This window comes from Aptenodytes patagonicus, chromosome 14 (genome assembly GCF_965638725.1).
Source record: "Aptenodytes patagonicus chromosome 14, bAptPat1.pri.cur, whole genome shotgun sequence".
Classification (NCBI taxonomy): domain Eukaryota; kingdom Metazoa; phylum Chordata; class Aves; order Sphenisciformes; family Spheniscidae; genus Aptenodytes; species Aptenodytes patagonicus.
In genome coordinates this window covers 17,309,112-17,324,660 of record NC_134962.1, presented here as the reverse complement: position 1 = coordinate 17,324,660, position 15,549 = coordinate 17,309,112, and the positions used below count along the sequence as shown (strand labels likewise).

General features: G+C 46.9%; 2 protein-coding genes across 4 annotated transcripts in view; one reads left to right on the top strand and one right to left on the bottom strand.

The window, feature by feature from the left end:
- Positions 1–604: 604 nt before the first annotated feature.
- On the top strand, positions 605–13,471 carry LOC143167053 (endoplasmic reticulum-Golgi intermediate compartment protein 3-like). Of its 3 annotated transcripts, none has more exons than XM_076352083.1 (7): positions 605–747; positions 1,655–1,742; positions 3,054–3,173; positions 4,473–4,569; positions 5,759–5,924; positions 9,671–9,758; positions 13,392–13,471. In XM_076352083.1, the coding sequence occupies exons 1-6, from the start codon at positions 685–687 to the stop codon at positions 9,695–9,697; spliced, it is 561 nt and encodes a 186-aa protein (XP_076208198.1). In that variant the 5' UTR covers positions 605–684; the 3' UTR covers positions 9,698–9,758; positions 13,392–13,471. The 3 variants fall into 3 exon arrangements, with proteins under 3 accessions (XP_076208198.1, XP_076208199.1, XP_076208201.1); XM_076352084.1 differs by having other exon boundaries at positions 677–772; XM_076352086.1 differs by lacking the exon at positions 605–747 and adding an exon at positions 948–1,055.
- LOC143167055 (uncharacterized) overlaps positions 10,807–15,549 on the bottom strand; it is a 31,295-nt gene continuing 26,552 nt past the window's right edge. Inside the window, exons 26-27 of the mRNA XM_076352088.1 lie at positions 12,816–14,626; positions 10,807–11,980 (exon numbers count right to left, since the gene is read on the bottom strand). Of these exons, the coding sequence (XP_076208203.1) occupies positions 14,339–14,626 (288 nt within the window). The 3' untranslated portion in view covers positions 10,807–11,980; positions 12,816–14,338. The remainder of the gene's footprint in view (positions 11,981–12,815; positions 14,627–15,549) is intronic.

Below are 15,549 nucleotides of genomic sequence, written 5' to 3'. Positions count from 1 at the left end.
TGTGGCTTAGGAAAAGATTATACTAGTTGTTTACGTGCGCAAGTAAGCTATTACGAGCTGTTGTCTGATTTAACCTCTCGAGTTCATAGCCGGTCCCTGTGATGACAGAGGGAAAAGGAGGTGTTAACAAAATGAAGGGGTGAAGAGTACACGCCAGGGATCGAAGGTGGGGCAAGAGAGTGGGTTTTCCTTCCTTCCTTCCTTCCCTCCTTCCTTCTTTCCTTCTTTCCTTCCTTCCCTTCTTCCCTCCTTCCTTCCTCACAGAAAGCGCCGGTACTCTCCCGAGATGATTTGCTTTCCGCTTTGTTGCTGCAACAGCCAGCCTGAGGGAGAGCTCGGTGGTTCTCAAAAGGACATTAGTAACAAACTCCAGACCTTCCAAAGACGGAGGCAATGGATGGGGCGGGGAGGATGTCAAACCGAGTGAAAAGTGCTCTCTGCCCGCAGCTTCGCCTGGGTGTCAAGCCCTTTCCAGCTAACCGATGTCGGCACAGTCAGCGTCTCTCGGGTGTCCTTCAGAGGCCTGGGGGCCGTTGCCAGGGAGGGTCAGAAGAGGGCGGGGCGGCAGCGAGGACCTTCCCGCCCCGGAGGAGACCGGGAGCCCCAGCCCCTTGGCCGGCTTCGGGCGGGGGCGGTGCCGGCCCGGCGCCTGAAGGCGGGTTTGGTTCCGGGCCGCACGGCACCATGGACTCGCTGTGGCGGTTGAAGCGGTTCGATGCCTTCCCCAAGGCCCTGGAAGACTTTTGGGTCAGGACGTGCGGGGGCGCGCTGGGTGAGCGGGCGCGCTGAGGGCGGCCGGGGGCCGGCGGGCGGGCCCGGGCCTTGCTGTGGGGCGGTGGCCGGCCAGGGGACCTTGTGGGCCGGCGCTCGGCGGCGGGGGGCAGCGGCTCGGGGTGGCGGCGGGCGGGCTGAGGCGGGGCTGAGGCGAGACGGGCGGGCGGCCGCGACCGGCGGGGCTGACGGCGGTTCTCGCCTCCCCGGCAGTGAGGGTTGTCAGCGGGCTCATCATGGTGGTGCCTTTGTTCTCGGACCTGCAGTACTACCTCACCAAAGAGGCGAGTAGCGGCGGCGGGGTGGGCCCGGTCCACTGGTGCTGCCTCCTGCCCGCGGTGCCCCAGTGGAGAGGCGGCCCTGCGGCCCGGGGCGGCCTGCCGTGCCTCCGCACCCCCGCCGAGCTCCCGCCTCCTCCTCCGGGCTGGCCACGCAGCAGCTTCACCGGCTGCGGATCTGTTGGGGTTTTTTTGTTTGCCCCGGCTGGTCGCCTTGACGATGGGAGCGGGCTGCCCTCCCCCGAAAGCCGCTTGGCGCAAAGGTTGGCTTGCGGCCTCCTGTAGCGCTGTCGCAGGAGAGCGTCTCAAGATCTCTTCTTGCTGTCTCCGCCGTCTACAAGCAGGCAATACGAAGAAAAGAAAGCAACCGCAGGAACCCCCGTCCCCACCCCAAATTTTAAGATTCCCAAATTACTCTCTTTTTTTGAAGTCTTACAAATGGCAAGTGCTTAGCTACCATGGAAGGTGTGGGAGGCAGCAGCAGCTCAGGTGTCTCGCAAATCCCACCTCTTAAAAGTCAGCTCGTGAGGCAGAGCAGTCGAGGGAAAGAGGCCCTTTGATTTCCTTCCAAGTGAAACAGGAGACTGTTTTTTCTTTGTTCCTAGGTTCATCCGGAATTGTACGTTGGCAAATCAAGGGGAGAGAAACTGAAGGTCGACCTAGATGTTATTTTTCCACGTACGCCTTGTGCTTGTGAGTCAGACTTCTGAATATTTGGGATAATTTTCATCCTTGCCGAGGGCCCGAGAGGCTCAGCGTGCCTGGTGCTTCCGAGTGCTGCACTGCTGCTTGGGCCACGGACAGGGAGGCATTGGTGATCCCTTGAGGTTAGGCAGTGATTCCAGCCAGGCCCGCTGGGCACTTAAACCAGCGCTTCCAGTCAGGCAGTAGTATTTTTCTAGATTATAAATGAGGATAAGCTATAAACCCACTTACACTTCTGTATGGTGTTGTACTTTGTCAGAGGGCGCAGTAATACTGAAAAAGCTGACACGGAGTTCACTTGGGACTCAAGATTTGACTGTATTGTTGTTGGAAAGCTTTAGTCTCCTTTGGAAGTTACTGGACAAGGGATAGCTCTTCTGTGATTTTTGTGCTTAAATTCTGACTGTAATGCCAATGGCACGTGGTAACCTTTCTCCAAAATTTTTAAAATCAGAATGAGCGTTAATAATCTGATTAGCTTTTAACTAAATTCAAAATAAAGTTGCAGGATGAAGCGATTGAAAATTGTGCAAATCTTACTGTGTATTACTGCTGTGCACGTTGTCCGACTGTCCACCAATCTGCCCTCCCTCTTGTTCTGTTGTAGTAATTCCTTTGGGTAATGCATTGGGCTCTAAATGTAGTGAGTCTGACTTCCTTCTGACCACCCAAGAGATTGCTGGTCTTTGCCTTCTTCGCATTTAAAAGGGCGTGGGAAGGCCGGAGAGACTGGAAGCCTCTGCTGTTTTGTGCAGAGAAGCTGTGAGTCTTACAAGAGAGCGTGTAGCCAGCAAGTGCATCGTGGCGCTTCGACGCCAGGCCGAGACCACAGACCTTCTCAATCTTCTTTGTGAAAAGGGATCACGAGGAAATGTGCTGATGTTGAAGGGGGAAGGGTGAGGGGGTAGAGGTGGGAGGCAGCTTTCAACCAATTTTAAGCTTAACTCCTGAAGCGGTGTTTGTGAAAATGGTTATGGGCTTTGAGGGGTTGGGTTTTGGTTTTTTGCCTTACGTGTATTTACCTTTCAGGGTAATGATTTCTGTGGCAGCTGGAAACAGTCCTTCCTGTACACCAAACCAAACCCCGTATTTGGAGGGATCATTTAGGGTGCTGCAATGTGCATCTTACTCCCCATACGTCACTTGGCCCCAGCCATACACACTCTTCCAGTTTGGCACGTTCTTATCTCCCCTGGCTGAAAAGATTCTGTATTTTCACTGGTTGAAGGCTTCCTCAGCCTGCCTCGGGCCATAACAAATGTGCGTTTATAGACCACTTCCCTTGCTCGTGGGTTTCAGATTTGAGCATCGATGCCACGGACGTAGCAGGGGAGCAGCAGCTGGATGTGGAGCACAATCTGTTTAAGCAACGTTTGGATAAAGCTGGCAATCGTGCGACTCCAGAGGCCGAGAGACACAGTAAGACGCTATTCTGCCTTTCTTGGATGGATGCTCTGGTAGTCTTCCCATCACTGTATGCCCGTTCTGACTTTCACGGGAACGAGTGACAGCTGAAAAGCATTTAAACACCATAAACTCTTGAAGAGTTTATAGCACCCAGATCTTTTAAGCTGGCGGATCAGACAAACTCCTATTAACGCTTGCTACTTTTGCGAGGCAAATCTTTGCCTAGTCCCTCTGAAATTATGACAGGGACTCATGGGTGCGTTTCAGGAGTAAAGCTGCTGAGTTATTAGCGGTCTTTTATGACTAGAAATCAAGCAGCTGTTCTGGCAAAACTTGGCTTTGGTTGTATCTTTAAATCACAGTGGGCTGACAAACGGGACGACGTGGTTAGAGGAAAGAGCCTCTCTCCAGGGAAGGCTCCAGTGACTCGACCCTTAAGCCTAAACTTGCACCTTACTGCATTTACTTTGTGTGTGGTAATGCATACCTGATAAATACATTTTAGTGGATTTATCGGTTGCGAGTTGTAGTAAGTGGTCCTTGGCTACATAAACCTCTCCTCTACATTATTTGCGTATTATGACTCATTGTTGTACTTCGATACAAACGATTCTGGCAAAGTGTTGCAGTCTAACAGTAATACTGTCCTGACTTTTCCTTTCCAAAACATGAGCTCCTTATTACCTTTTCTGGGAGAGAGTGTAGTTCTGTGTATCAGCATAAACTAAATGTTTTGATTTGTATCACTCGGATTTAACTTTTCTGTTGTTGAAGTTGAAAGGCTAAACTAAGCCAAGAGCTGAACAATACCCGTAGGTACGCGGGTTTCTCCAGTTGTCATGGGAATGTGGTGATAGTGTTCTTACTGCTGTGTCACTTGGCAGCCTTTCTGTATTCACAGGTTGTGGCATTACAGATTTAATGTCTGGGCACAAAAACTATCTAAAATTTTGTGTAACAGGTCCTGTATCAGTCGCGATGTGCTGATTGGGTCTACTTTAGACAATGTTTTAACAAAGCCTTTATGCAAGTAACATCTGGTCGATGCTCCAGGAAGGCTTACAGATAGCCAGTTCTTTCTGTGGAGGGTGTTCTTGAGATGACAAACGCTACTCTGTTAATTGGTCTTATTTGACACCTCAGCAGGCTCTATGCCTACCATTTCAGGTGGGCTTTGGGTGCGGGATGCACAGCTTCAACACAAAATCGTTGCATTCATGTGTAGAACAGTTATTGTGCGTAGAACAAAACAAGAGTACAAGACAGCATTTCTAGACATGCCTCATCACTTTGAATCCTCTTTTGTCTTAGAGCTGGGGAAAGAAGAAGGAGAAGAAGTGTTTGATCCAAATTCTTGGGATGCTGATTGTTGCGAGGGCTGTTATGGGGCAGAGTCAGAGGACATTCGGTAACCTTTACACCTTTTCATATCTTCTTAGCACTTGAATTTGCACTGTTATGTTGCATGCACCTTTTTCTTTTTTTTTTCAAATGTCTGCGAAGGTCTGTGCAACGAAATCCTCCCGGGCACGTGTTCAGAGAATGATGAGAACTGTTGTGGTTTCGGTATGTCTTTGGAAGCTGCACTCGTGATTGTTAAGAACGTGCAGTGCAGAGTTAGGTTGTCTACATTGTCTACGTGCCTGTTTAATAAGGGCAGTGCAAATTGCACTGCCTTTGCAGTAGCACAAAGATTGTATCTCAGGACACTGTATCTTTTCTGGGATTATATGGTGTCCAGAGGGGAGCTGTGTAAATTATTTCACTGTTACGTGAGCTGTCTTGGAATAAAACCCGGTTATGGCCTTGCCTTCTCACTCCTGCTGCAGGCTCTGCATCCTTACAGGAGCAAAGACCAGACATTCATCGCTCACACAAACAACGGGTGTCGCTTGGTGTTTCTCATTTGTCCTACCTGCAAATTCCTCTAAGAATGGATCTGTGATAGTCCATAGGTTCTGGACTATCCTTCGCTGCTATTGTCTCTTTAGTAACTTGGTCTATCCTGTCTGTCCAGTTGGGTCCTTCCCCAGAGGTGTTTCCATCTTGAGGGATTCATGATTCCAGCCTCCAACTTCTTGTTTGGCCCAGCAAAACACGGAACCAAGAAAGAAAACTGGTTTTTCCAGTGACCAAGGTGTTATCCAGAGGTAGAAAAGTAAGGAAGAAAGTTTGCCATTAGCCCTCCCTCCCATTTTGACGGTCTTGGCCTAAAAACAGAGAAAAGGAGGAACAGAAACAGGCAGATGCTTTGTTCACACGGGGAGTTCCAAACTACTCGGAACTGTGGGACACTGATGTCGTTTTTGGAGCAAATTTCTTTGCCAAGGAGTGATGTGACTGTCTAAATGGACAGGCAGAGCCCTTTTCAGACTCAAGAACTGCATTCAAACAGCTTGCATCCTCATGCCAAACTCTCGAAAAGTACATCAAGAAGCTTGAGCTCCTTCAGGAGCATTAGACCAGCTTTCAAGGTCCAGTCCCTGATGTTTGCTTTATTGCTTTGTTGAAGAAGAATCCGCCAAGGATTCAAGTCCTGAGCTGGAGCATCTCTTTCTAGCGATAGAGATGGTAAGATGGTGCTTGTGCTTTTGCAGGTGTTGTAATACTTGTGACGACGTCAGAGAAGCATACAGGCGGCGAGGCTGGGCCTTCAAGAAGCCGGATACCATAGAGCAGTGCAAGAGGGAAGGGTTTAGCCAGCAAATGCAAGAGCAGAAGAACGAGGGCTGCCAGGTGTATGGTTTCCTAGAGGTCAACAAGGTGAGAGATGGGTTTTGCTGTAAACGTGCTGCATGATGGTGAGGACTGTGAAAAGGCAGAGTTCCTCTCCTTTTCCAGCTTTAGGTGTTCACGGCACTGTAATATGATAACCCCTGGCCTCAGCAGGGTACTTGTGCCTGTAAGGGGGTTCAATAGGAGAGTCAGGAAAAGCAGCGGGAAGGGGATAATCCTGTGTTTCGTTGTGCGGGCTGGTAGGAAGCACGCTGGCTGGAGAAGCTTAGTTTTTCCTGCCGTCCAGCTAGCGAGTCTTTTTGCCAAGGTTTCTGGAGGAGGAGAGGCAGCTTCTTTGAGGTTAGATTGTCCCACCTGCCCGTCTAGTCTTAAAACAGAGGCCACCAGTGGATGCTGGAGATAACAGTAGTCAACAGCTTGCCAGCAGAGGTGCTGGAGGGAGTGAAATGTTATCTTCTTTAGAAAAACAGTGGAAGCAAGACTATTTGAGTTGGTTGTCAAAGCTGGAAATGCTCAGAGGAGTGTTTTTTTTGCAACTGGTGTATGGAACAGTAGTAGGAGGTATACCAAATAACTATGTAACTACCCTGTCATTTGAAGGGTTACCAAACCCAGAACACTTGGACGTGCAAATTACGTACCCAGGTACCTTCTAGAAGTCAGGCCCAGGCTAATTTTTTTTTTTTAATTCAAGCTCTGGTTTTTTTACATATTTGTGTACTCTTCCTGGAGACTACAGTCTTTATTTCTGGAAAGTCAACCTTTTACTCACGAAGCCAGACACTGTGATTTGAGCATTATCATGGGTACCAAACCGTTATGGGACCCTCTGTCACAAAGCGTGATGAGCACGAAAGATTCCAAGGGGAATGCTGGAGGTAGCAAGGGTCCAAGGGTGGGTGTCACTGGGGAAATTTTTGGGGACCATGGTTATGCACTCGGAATTCTGCACATCTCCATTCTCATCAGGTCTGCAGTTAACACAAGCAATAGGTTTGCACGGACATTGAATGCCTCACGTAGCACGTGAGTTTGGGCCATTCAGATCTTCCAGGGGAGAGCGTGTATGATTGCTAGTAGGCGTCAGTGAGGATTGGCACCTAATATCCGTATCCCTTTCAAATTCCAGGATGAAGTTTGAACAACCTTTTTCTTTTTGGGTTTGGTTTGGTTTTGTTGGCTTAGTGCTTTATTTTTGCATGCAGCTTATTTTCACGGATGTATACACTGGATCACGGTTGTGTATTGTATTAAGGGTTTTTTTTTACCCTGCTCACTCTCCCCCTCAATTACTTTCTCCACTCCTTTTCCGTGATACTGTTTTGTATTTCCTGCAGCAACAGTCAGTTCCCTCCCAGTAGAGTTAATTCCTCCTTCTTCCCATTTTTATGTCCACTAAAATAATTTGCATAAAACAGTTATTATCAACATCAGTATGTAGTTATGGCTTTCCACATGACTGCCTGTGAGGAACAGGGGAAATTCATACCTCTTTTAGGACAACATCTGCTGATATTGTCACCTATGAAAATGAGTTGCTTGGTGTCTGTCTTGTTTAAACAAAAATCTAAAAATCCAAGCACCAGCACGACTGCTTTAGTTATATAGATTGAGACCTTTTAATGAAGGACTACTATCTCCTGCAGGTAGCTGGAAATTTCCACTTTGCACCGGGAAAAAGTTTCCAACGGTCTCATGTACATGGTATTTTCTTTTCCTTTTTATTGTGGCCTTTAGCTTCCAAGCGTATCTGACCGTTTTCTTTGAATATCTTTGCATTGCTATCCATAACAGTAGCAGGACTGCTTCAGTGGGGAGGACGTTGTTGAAGTTTTGTTACAGAGGTTTAGAACCATCGTGAACAAATAGGAAACCGGTTTCTGGAGGTGCCGCCGCGCGGGTGTGGGAGAACTTGGAGGAGAATGAGAGACTGCCCAGAAACGGTCTCACTTGTTCCATAAAACTTTGCTGCTCTGTTGTAAAACGACCTCGAGTAAGGTGTTCAGTCCAGGACCTGAATATCAGTATCTCTGGAAGGGATATTTTGGAGAGTATCTCAGGAGAATTTTAAAGCAGTTCAGAACTTCTCAGAGTAACGTGTAAGTTGTAAGGGACTTCCGCAAGCATCTATATAAATGCACAGTGGCCAGAGTAATAGTGGTAGTTTATGCCTTGTATCTTTAACGGGAACTTGATTAAAAAGACTTGTGGTTTAATGGAATGTTTGCAGTTCCCTTGATCAAGTCTTTGAAGCGTGAAGTTTGTAGTAAAGGCTTCAGAAAGAGCTTTAGTTTCAGCCTGATTTTTTTCCCCTTCCTCTCACTCACTCCAGTTTAACGTGTACCACTGAGGCAAAGGTCGGGAGGAGAACGTGAATGTGCTTTGTGAGAGTAGCTGGTGTATTTGGAGAAAAACTAGCAAGCTTTTGAGCAGTTTCTAAAGATGAAATGAAGAAGCACTGTTGTGCAAAAACCTTGCCTGCTTTTCCCCACAGTATTAGTTGTCCTAATGAAATATTTCACTCCTTCCCGCAGAACTTGCTTTATGTGCTTAAACTAGCATGACAACAGCAACCTTACTACAGCCAGGATTTACAACTTCACAGCATGTATCTACGTTAACGAGAAGCATCTCTGCATTGCACCTGTTCTCTGCAATAGGCGTGAATGCAAGCTGGCCGTCCTGAGAGCAAGTACTTTGTGTACATGGAGGAGGGGGTGAGGTCAGGATAGCTCTCTAATTGCGTGTGCCCCGGAAGTCTTGCACAACTGAATTGAAAAATGAAGGGCTTACACTGGGGAAAATACAGGTAAAAACCAGAAGGGACTATATAGTAACTGCAGACCTTTTGGAGGCAGAGTTAGGAATATTAGTGTTTTGAGGACAGTGAAAAGGAGCAGGAGGAGGGATGATGGGCAGACAAACTTTCCGCTTTCTGGGAATTCTGTCACGTTAAATAGTGAGGAATAAAGGCTCCTAATACTTTTCTCCATGTGCAACTGTTTTCGGCTCTCGGGATCTCCGGCATCTGTTACGGTCTATTGAGAGTCCTCAGTGGCTCTCTTTTCAGGTACTTTTCCCATCTCGCCATGAACCCATGTAAACAGTTTGCATTTACAACACCCTGTTGCAAGGCGTTCAGCAGGCCTGCTCTGCTGTAAGAAAAAACACCTCCCCTCCCTTGCTTGCTCCCACTAGCTGTATCTGATGGCCCTTGTTCCTCTGTTGGAAAAGAGTGAATGGTCGCTGCCCGGGCTCTCTCCCTGCCTCTCAGGATGTCGTAGACGTTTCCTGGGCCAGCCTACAGGCCATGCCTTTCCCCCGCTGAAGAGTCCCAGCTTACGCAGATGGTCCTTTGTGGAAGCCATTTGACCCCTGAGCTTCCTTGCTAGATTTCTCTGAACCTCTTTCAGTTCAGCTCTGTCTGGAGGTACAAGACTGCACCCAGGATTAAGATCCAGGCTAAGCATGACGTAGGCAGTGGCATAATGATTTTCTTCCTTTTGTTCTCTCTTGCTTTCCTAGTTATTTGTAACATTTGATCCCCCTCCCCCCTCCCCCCCCCCCCCCCCCCCCCGCTTTTTTTGTTTTGTCCAACCTTTTCCTGGGCAATGTTTTCATGGCACCAACCAACAACCGAGGAGTCTTCCCTGACCCCCGAGGGAAATGGACAGCTCAGAGCCTGGTCTTTTTTTTGTACGTGAAGCTGAGACTGTTTTCTGCCTCAGTATAACCTTTCCTCGTAATCTTTTTTTTTTTTTTTTAATTTACAGAAAGAAGGCCTGAGAAAGGGAAGGTGAAGGAGCAGGGGAAAGTGTCCGCCCCCATCTCCCCCATAGATTGGTTCCCCGAGGAGAAAAGGTAAAAGGTGTAATTATTAATAGTTTCCGAAAAGTGGCTCCTGAGGTACGGAGATGACGGCAATGCCGAGTCCAAGTGTATGAAAGTACAAATACAAAAATCAGTCTCACGACCAAAAATCTTATCACATCATAAACCAGTAGTGTTACGCAGTGCAGCAAAATGATATCCTTGACCCAGCTCCCAGAGGTGATAAACAGCCCAACAGGGAACATATACAGCAAGTAAGGTGTTACATAACACAACTTGGAGAGCAAGCACGACAACTTTGAGAGTAAATCAATCAACATTGTGACCAATGGCGACCGTTAAACCAAGGTAATGAATGCTTATAACAAGTTTGCCTTAACACGCTCTGGTCTGTCATTATTTCAGTCCTTCGTGCCCCACGTTGGGCGCCAAAAGGACTGTTGTGGTTTAACCCGGCAGGCAGCTAAACACCACACAGCCGTTCGCTCACTGCCCCCCACCCAGTGGCATCAGGGAGAGAATCGGGAATAAGAAGTAAAATTCACGGGTTGAGATAAAGACGTTTGACAGGACAGAAAAGGAAGGGAAAATAATGATAATGATAATAATGATAAAAGAGTATACAAAATAAGTGATGCATAATGCAGTTGCTCACCACCCGCCGACCGATGCCCAGCCAGTTCCCGAGCAGCAGTCGCCGCCCCCCGGCTAACTCCCCCCAGTTTATATACATCACATGGTATGGAATATCCCTTTGGCCAGTTTGGGTCAGCTGTCCTGGCTGTGCCCCCTCCCAGCTTCTCACTGGCAGGGCATGAGAAGCTGAAAAGTCCTTGACTAGTGTAAGCACTACTTAGCAACAACTAAAACATCGGCGTGTTATCAACATTATTCTCATCCTAAATCCAAAACGCAGCACTGTACCAGCCACTAGGAAGAAAATTAACTCTATCGCAGCTGAAACCAGGACACCCCTTTAGTTACAGATAAAGATCTTGACCAGTATTGGTCAAAGCTCTGTGAGCTCCCCTGGAAGTATCCCGTTTGGATGATAATTCCACATAAGAACGTCTGTGCATGTGATTTTTGATCCCTTTAATAAGGTCTACGTTAATGCTCAGTCCTATTAATACGCTTAACAGAATGTCACGCAGGATAAAGTTGAAAGTCTAAGAGAAGACTGAATATTCCAAACTGTTATCATCATAAACCACATTAACGTTCCAATAAAAATAATAATTTCACTAGACCTATTTGGCACAAAGCTGTGATGACTCACAGTATTTTTGCTCCTGCCTTCTATTCCCTACTGACTTGAATCGGTAGAGAATGGGGGGGTGAGCAAGAATGTCAGTACTACGGAAAGTTCCCTTGCACCCCTCTCCTTGCCTCATGTTGGAGTAGCTGTACCACGTTTGTACAACTGATGGTTAGTCGCGAGTCCGTACTTATGGTGCTATTCAAATACTGAAGCTAGCACACCAGCCTTTCAGTTTCTTGCGCTGTTACTCTCTCCTTATCCTGAGGGTTACTGTTGTTTAATAGATCTCCAGCTAGGGAATCTGCACAGGCGTCTTTGTGACAGTGCGAAGGGTCCTATTCAGAAGCACTTTGTAAATGTGACCGTAAATGTAACTCTGATCTGAGCTTCTGAACTTTTGCCGTGTGCTTGGTGTTAACATCTTCAAAACTGTAACTTCTCTCCTGGGTAGAAGCAAGTTGAAATTGCTTTTTTCAGAAAGTAGAATAAGAAGTAAGAGGAGACACGGGGCTAACACACATGCAAACCAGAACCAGCACTGCATAAGGTGCAATTATATTTCTGTTTAGTTATGTTAGCTTTAGTTGCGTGTAGCTCAGTCTTCGTGTCCTTTTTATTTTGTTTGAGTAGCTGCCCTAGGATAGATGTGTCCCGGAGGAAGTCTTATTTTTCAGGGATTATTCATTTCTTGTTGGGGCTTCCTTTTCCATACACAGTTCTCTCTCCTTGCCTATGCTTGTGTTCTTGCATACTCATATTTTGTCCCCAGAAATCATTTGCCTGAAATAATGCTTTATAGATTCTAATACTCATCATAAGGTGAGGTTTGACAGCACCAGCTGAATGTGAGAGGAATACAGGTAAAAGGCAGGGAGCAGCCTCGCCCAGAGGAGTTCATCCCATTTCTCACATCCATGAGCCTTGATTCTTTGTCTTTGGCTTGGCAGAAGTCCTTCCATTAAGACAGAGAAGACCAGAGGTCCTGTTTAGACTAGGAAAAAAAAGATGGAAGTTACATACAAGTTTGCTAACATTAACTAAATTCAGTTACCTTCCTAATCAGGAGAATGCTAATGGGTAGCCACCGAAATCAGATTATCAGCAATTGCTCTCCAATTTTTTTCACTTTTAAATACTGTGCGAGTGGGTAAGCCTCGTGAAGGTCCTTCTTAAGAGTTACTGAACGTCAGGTTTTCTTAGTTACCAACCACGTTTGGATATTCTGAGTTATTTATTGGCAATATGGTACGTATATGTGTTTTAAGGCAGACCCGTATATTGACTAATGGGAATCAAAGTTTTGAAACAGGTAGCCTATGAATCTCATGCTCGTAAGAGATGCAAGTGTGTTATCTCATTGTAGGGTAACATCTGCTGAAGTAAGATTCAAACCGCATTTCATTTGTGTTTGGCATTCTAAATGTCCTCAGGGTTTTTCATAGAAAATCAAGCCCCTAAGATCTCAGGCTTTCTCAGAAAAAAATGCATTACCCAAATCTTATGTGACCCCAGAATTATTTCTTAAATATCCTTATACCATGGTAATCTTTACGCCCAAAGGACCTCTGATGGTCTCCTGATAATCTTTTTTTTGCAAAGTGTCGGACATTTCACTTGTTTTAACACACGTTCTCCTCCCTGTCTTTATGCAATATTCATGTGTCTGAAGGAACAAGAAACACTGGAAATGCTGAAAAACTGAAACTGTGTTTAAAAAAAAAAAAAGTTTGTCCACTTGTAAGAAAAAAGTTATTTTGTCCTTTCTACTTTTTGTTTCTGCCTGCATGAATGTTAAATCCCCGTGAGATTTATTTCGCTTCACTTACTGTTGTTTGCGTGGATGTTTTTCTATGCTTTTATGTAACCTTTGGTCTCATGTTCTTTTGATGTTGGTTCTGTATTTATACATATGTACCCATCCTAGATGAAAGTTGTTGTGCACAGTCATTAAATACGAATTTGCTTTCCTTTTGGTTTGTCATAATCCCCAGGCCCGGAAGGAAACGTAATTTGGAAACTGAGGGAGGGTGTTTTTCTGTCTTTAGATAACTGAAGAGAAAGGTCAGGCTCTGCTGGGTTAATTCAATTTTTATCCATCCATATTGACAGTTCCAGTATACCTAACTGGAAGACTCAAGAATTGATAATGTTTGACTCCTGTTGTGTCTATAAAAGACAGACTTCTACTGTGCTTTCCCTCTTGGCTGGTTCCTGAGTAAGGAGATGCTGTGTTCTTCTCAGCTGACCATTGGAGGCTGAGCACTTTATTACTAGAGGTATTTCTGCAGCACAGACTTTGCTCATATTTTATCTCAGTTCTCGTCATTATTAGATGTTTTAGAATGTGTTGCTATTCATTCCTCATCTCAGGTCACAGAAATTGTTCTCTTTTGTCTCTCCAGGCAGAGCGGTCGGTAGCAGAGTTGACAGGGGCTCAGCTTATTAGCTGAGTGCTGAAATAGCTGAACTACGTGTTGCAACAGCGAACACGAGCGGTATCAGTGAAGCTCTTGCACTGGATAAAGCGCAACTGAACAAACTTGTGCTGCAGGTGAGCAGAGTTGCCAAAGATCTTGCCAGGTGTTCGTCTCCAGCTGCTGCTTCTGCTCAGGCTTCTTGCCTTCCGACAGTATGACTGACTGAGTATGGAAATGTTGGTCTTTTTCCTGTCCAAGCCAAACCTTCTTCATAGTAACTCTTACTGTATTTTATTTCCTCTGTGCCTCTGTGATTGTAGCTGGAGCAAGAGAATGAAGTTCTGTCAGGAAAAGTGGACGGGATGGAGAGAGCAAAGATCTCTGACCAGGAGAAGCTGAACTTGTGTAGAAGAACAAATGAAGAGCTCTGTGCCGAGAAAGCCCACCTGGAGCAGCTGCTGAAGAAAGCAGAGGAGCAACAGGACATCATTGCAAGGAGATTTCTGCTCAGAGCCTGAGCAGTGTTTTGGAGAAATAAGTGTATTGAAGAAATAAAACCAGACAACAAGTCTTTGTATACAGTACAGAAACTGACAGGAACAACCTAATGTGGAGGGCTGTGTGGAGACTGACGAGGCATGCTGTGATGGAGTGCTTTGGAAAAGGAAGACATTTTACCTGCTCCTCAGGTTCACCTCAGGTTCACCGTAGGCTTTTCCAGGCCTACGACTCACCCCATCCACACAAGCCAGCACCGGTTTTGTCCCACCTTCTGCTGCTTCTGCTGGGGAACCTGCTGGTGAACGCTGTCCTCTGCACTTTTATCTTACTTCAGGACTCGTGCTTGAAGCAAGCCCCCTGCCACAGTTCACCTGGTACAGCAGGTCCCCGACTTGGCTCCTGCTGAGGCCTTTTGTTGTACGCTGGTCCTGTTACCTCAGGTCATCGCTTCTGGGGGATCTGGCAGTTGAATGCAACGGCTGTCTCTCAGGAGACTGATGGTCCAGAGATATTAGTGCCAAGTTAACGTTCAGAGACCGATCCAGCTTCCGAGTCTCTGCTTCCAGAACAGCAGCTCTGGGCTCCCTGACCACAGCTGCTAAGGAGTAAGACAGCTCTTGGTGAAGGTCTGACAGCTCCTGGCTGGTCTTGGCGCAGCACTCAATATAGTCCTGCTTGTATTTTCGCTCCTGTGCCAGCTGCGTCTGCAGAAGGGACACCTGAAAGAGGCGAAAGGCCGAGCTCAGGCAAGCCCACGCTGTTAGGACCATCTGCGGACGTCGGGGAAGACGCACCCGCTAACTCCAGCCCTGACAAACACTTTGTCGTTGTGGAATGGGAAGTAACAGGTTCCCAGAGTCACCCTGAACCAAACTCAGATTATCAACAGCTCCGAGTTTCTTTCTGGCATACCATTCACGTGTACAACACCGAGACATTACATGTATATTAAGGAGAGAGGTTCCTACAGGGTTTAGTAACCCAACTCTTTTTCTCAAAAGAGAGATTCGGGCTACCGACACCTTAGTTCCACGTGCTTTTTCCTCAGCAGGAGGGCTACTGGTTACACAAGGTACTGAAGAACTGTTCTGTTGCGATCCAGCTTAAAAACGTGACAGCTAGCACATGAAAAGGGAGCAAACTCTCATTTTTCCTAACTTCAGAGCATTTCACAGAGGAGCAGAGCATAACCTGATGAACAAAGCCCAGGGGGGAAAAGAGCCTTACAGGACTGCTGAGGCCTTGAAACGCCTCAGATTCTATTCTTTCCTGACAACACGGAGCTCTGCCTGCTGGGCTTTTTGGTGGGAGAGACCCAGCTGCTCTCACCTCCTGTTAGGTTTGCAGTGCAGTGCAGCCACAGCAGCTCTGGCATGTTGCCCTCTGCCTGCTCTGGAGTGGAGGAGATGCACATGGAAAGTAAGACATCAAAGGGACTTCACAACAAACTCTGTGCATAGGCTGGGGACCACCACCACTGAAGAGAGGGACAGATCTGACCTTCTGTCTGAAATAATAAGGGCACCTTTGTGAAACTGGGCTTGCAAGCCTGAAAAACCCTCCCACGCTCTGGTAGGTAACCCAGAGGTATGAGTGGGAGAAGTGGCCAGCTGCTGCTACGAGCATCTCCCAGGAAGTGGGA